At 44.7% G+C, this 3,587-nt stretch overlaps 1 protein-coding gene across 1 annotated transcript; it reads left to right on the top strand.

The window, feature by feature from the left end:
- The first annotated feature begins 356 nt into the window (after positions 1 to 356).
- On the top strand, positions 357 to 2,862 carry LOC124653552 (40S ribosomal protein S9-2-like). The gene is made up of 3 exons (XM_047192607.1): positions 357 to 414; positions 1,533 to 1,914; positions 2,463 to 2,862. The coding sequence occupies exons 1-3, from the start codon at positions 387 to 389 to the stop codon at positions 2,638 to 2,640; spliced, it is 588 nt and encodes a 195-aa protein (XP_047048563.1). The 5' UTR covers positions 357 to 386; the 3' UTR covers positions 2,641 to 2,862.
- Positions 2,863 to 3,587: the final 725 nt, after the last annotated feature.

Raw genomic sequence — 3,587 nt, 5'->3', positions numbered from 1 at the left:
CCGCAGACATTTACGGGCCGCTGTTAGGGCCGTTGCTACCCACATCCGGACCACGGCATTTTGAAAAAAAGCTCCCGGGGAATCTATAAGCAGTAAAAAAAACCCGTGAAATCTACTGTTTTTTTTTTAGAAGTGGGTGCAGAATCTCTGAGGCTGAGGTTCGAGGGCCAGCTATTTGGGCTGACATCGAAAGAGGAGCAGGCCGTATCCTCAGCTATACATTAACGGGCCCAGCCGCATAGCCCATATGCCCAGCCCGCTAGGGTTTTGTTGGCAGGTATATAATACCCGTCTTCCTCTCTCCCATCTCCCCCTCCTATCAATTTCCACCACACAGCGGCGGCGGCGGCAGCGCAGCGGGAGAGAGAGAGGAGAGAGCTCCAGCCATGGTGCACGTCAACTTCTACCGCAACTGTAAGCCCGCGCACCTCTCCTTCTTGTCTACCATCTCGTGCTCCGTGCGTAGCTCTTGGTTTCTTGGCGCTCGCCGTGATCCGATGTACTAGAGTCTGCTGCGGTTCATATGCTAGTCCTCTGCTGCTTGCTTCGTCGGCGGCTTGTCGCGATGGGGATGCCAGAGATCTCTTAGCTGTGGTTTCTTAAGGTGCAGCGTGGCTGATATGTGGTGATTAGCGAGTGAATCATTTGGATCATCCCGGTGCCGTAGTGGAATGATGCGTTTATTTGCGTAAGCCTTTAGTCTATCTTTTGTTCCGACTGTCTAGCTTTGAGTTTTGCACACCGTGATGCCCTGACTGTGCCCTAGATCTAATTATGGGGTGGGTTACTCGAGCAGTGGCCATGTGTTCGCGGTAGCTCTTTGAGTTGGCTTCGACGGTGAAGATTCGTCAGTTCTAAACAAGTTCTTTGTTTTCGGTTGACATTTCTATGCAGCCTATGTCCATCAGCTATACTGTTGCTAAATTTGGCTTCTAGACTAACCTAAGAGAAGTCCAAGGACCCATGTTTGTAGTCTGCAGTAGAATTTATTCATCTTCAGCTGTTGATGTTTCTTTTGTGTTCCTCTTCATTTGGTAGCAGATGAATTTGTTATAGCATGGCACAAGAATAGTTACGAGAGAAATGATGATTGTGTTGCTCAATTGTTCAATAATGGAGCCACCTGATTTTGTTGGATGTTACTGCCTACAGATATAAGTGTGCCAAAATTCATCTCCCCACCTGTTAGCGTTATCCTTTTCCTCTGAGAGCATGTTACTTGTTTAGTTCCATCTTTTTATTTCATATCGAGACCAGTGTCCTTGGTTTGTACAGTATTCTTGTATATCTGATGTATTACTCTTGAGTTGAAAGTGTGAATGAGCTTATTACATTGCCTGCTTTTAATGCGCTAAGGCCATCATGGCAGGTTAAATTCCATTTTGTGCCTGTCATTAACTGTATGCTACAACATGACTGCATTTGTTCGTTTATCACCTGTTCTTGTACCTTTCTTGCCTGATAACTACTGATACATTGTCTCAGTACAATTATGTGCTTCATATTTACAATTTTGATGCTTTCTCGTGCAGATGGTAAGACATTCAAGAAGCCAAGGCGTCCTTATGAGAAGGAGCGTCTCGATGCAGAACTGAAGCTGGTTGGTGAGTATGGACTGAGGTGCAAGCGCGAGCTGTGGAGGGTTCAGTATGCATTGAGCAGGATCCGCAATGCTGCAAGGCACTTGCTCACACTGGATGAGAAGAATCCCCGCCGTATCTTCGAGGGTGCTGCGCTTCTCCGCCGCATGAACCGCTATGGGCTCCTCGCTGAGGGTCAGGACAAGCTTGATTACGTCCTTGCCCTGACTGCTGAGAACTTCCTTGCAAGGCGCCTGCAGACTCTTGTCTTCAAGGCTGGCATGGCAAAGTCAATCCACCATGCCCGTGTCTTGATCAGGCAGCGCCACATCAGGTATGCTTCTGCTGCTTTATTTTTCTTGCAGTACATTGTTTTTGAACATGCTTACGTAAATTTGGTTGATCATCTATAAACCTCAATGGCTTCTCTAGTTGGTTGGCTAACTGATGGGGATAAGATATAAATCATTCACAACCATCTACTGAGATTAACAACTAGATAGGTAGCATTGATCTGGTTTAGTGACTGGCTGAAACATAATATGATGTATGTTGTCATTGGTTACTTGCATGTTTCAATTTTGTGAACTTCCAAGATTGAGTAGTTAGGTGTGTATCTTGTATTATTGAACATATTATCCAAAGATTCTAGTTCTTCCTCGTGCATCAGTAACCTGAGTGTCTGACGAAGTGATTTTTCTTAACTGATAGTTATCATATTGTTGGTCCTGTCTTACTATTTGTTTATGTTGTCTGAGCTCTGTTGTGGTACCTCCAATGAGACTTCATAGCAATTGTTGTTGCTTTGATCAATGTTTCTGTTGAGCTGTTTATGTTGTGACTGAAGTGGTAGATGACATTTTGCTCCAAACCACATTGTAGGGTTGGCAGGCAAATCGTCAATGTCCCATCCTTCATGGTGAGGGTTGAGTCTGAGAAGCACATTGACTTCTCGCTGACAAGCCCATTCGGTGGAGGCCCAGCAGGCAGGGTGAAGAGGAAGAACCAGAAGAAGGCAAGTGGTGGCGGTGATGCTGGTGGTGATGAGGATGAGGAGTGATAAGGAACTACTAGTAGCTATCACCTAATATTTATCAAAGTACAATCATCCTGAGAATATTGGTGTGTCATGAGTACTTTAGCTGAGAGGCCTGGCCTGAGACTTGTCATGGGTTTTTCCCTCTAGGCAGGACGTTTTGTTGCTTTATCTCGTGTTGTTAGCATGCACTTTCCTATGTTTGACTTTGGAGCTGTTCTATCTTGATGCAGTTATTTTCGACCATGACCTGTGAAATTATGCTTCTGCTATGTTTGTCTTGGAAATGCATGGCCTTTCGTTGTTCATTTGTTTGCTGTGACAAAATGATGCCGATGATTGTCATAAGGTCGATCATGGATATAAATATATGTTAAGGGTTAACCTACTTTTTGATGAAATGGGGTGGCAATAATTCAACAAAAGGCCACACTGTAGAAGAGATAACTACAGAAGAGTTCATTGGTCTTTTTGAGCAGTGAGCTGATCTGTTAGCCATGATATGAATTTGCGTTATTCAGTGTGAAGAGTGATCATTTGGAAACAACGAGGCTATGAAGTAACGAATTTACTGGCCAAATAAACCCGAATTCACAACTGGTTAAATATACCGAAACGAGCACAAAGCTTTGTTTGTGCGGAAACCTCTCCATGCCTGAGCTGCCTTGAAAGGAGTGGAAATAAGCTCGCGAGCGCACTGTAAATAAGCTCGCGAGGAACTGTAATAGTTCACAGTCCCAGGAGGTCCAAGTCACAGTCCCAGCAGGTCATTGTCTAGCTTGTCTACCGGTGAAGCTGGGTTATTGTCTAGCTTGTCCCACGGGTGAAGCTGGCTGCGAAATGGCCTTGAGAGCAGTGGATTTGGCTATTTAATTTCCAGTAATATAAACCGAAGATCATACAAAAAATAGTGTTCTCCGTATTATACTTGTGATTGGGTTCATATAAGTGGTCGGATCCTCTAAATTGGT

The sequence above is a fragment of the Lolium rigidum genome, chromosome 5 (genome assembly GCF_022539505.1).
Source record: "Lolium rigidum isolate FL_2022 chromosome 5, APGP_CSIRO_Lrig_0.1, whole genome shotgun sequence".
Classification (NCBI taxonomy): Eukaryota; Viridiplantae; Streptophyta; class Magnoliopsida; order Poales; family Poaceae; genus Lolium; species Lolium rigidum.
The sequence above is the reverse complement of the archived record's forward strand: the minus strand, read 5'-3'. Positions and strand labels throughout refer to the sequence as shown.

Coding starts and splice junctions, on each gene's coding strand:
- LOC124653552 (XM_047192607.1), top strand. CDS start 387: ATGGTGCACGTCAACTTCTACCGCAACT. Junction 415..1,532: donor CGTCAACTTCTACCGCAACT/GTAAGCCCGCGC, acceptor TTTCTCGTGCAG/ATGGTAAGACATTCAAGAAG. Junction 1,915..2,462: donor ATCAGGCAGCGCCACATCAG/GTATGCTTCTGC, acceptor ACCACATTGTAG/GGTTGGCAGGCAAATCGTCA.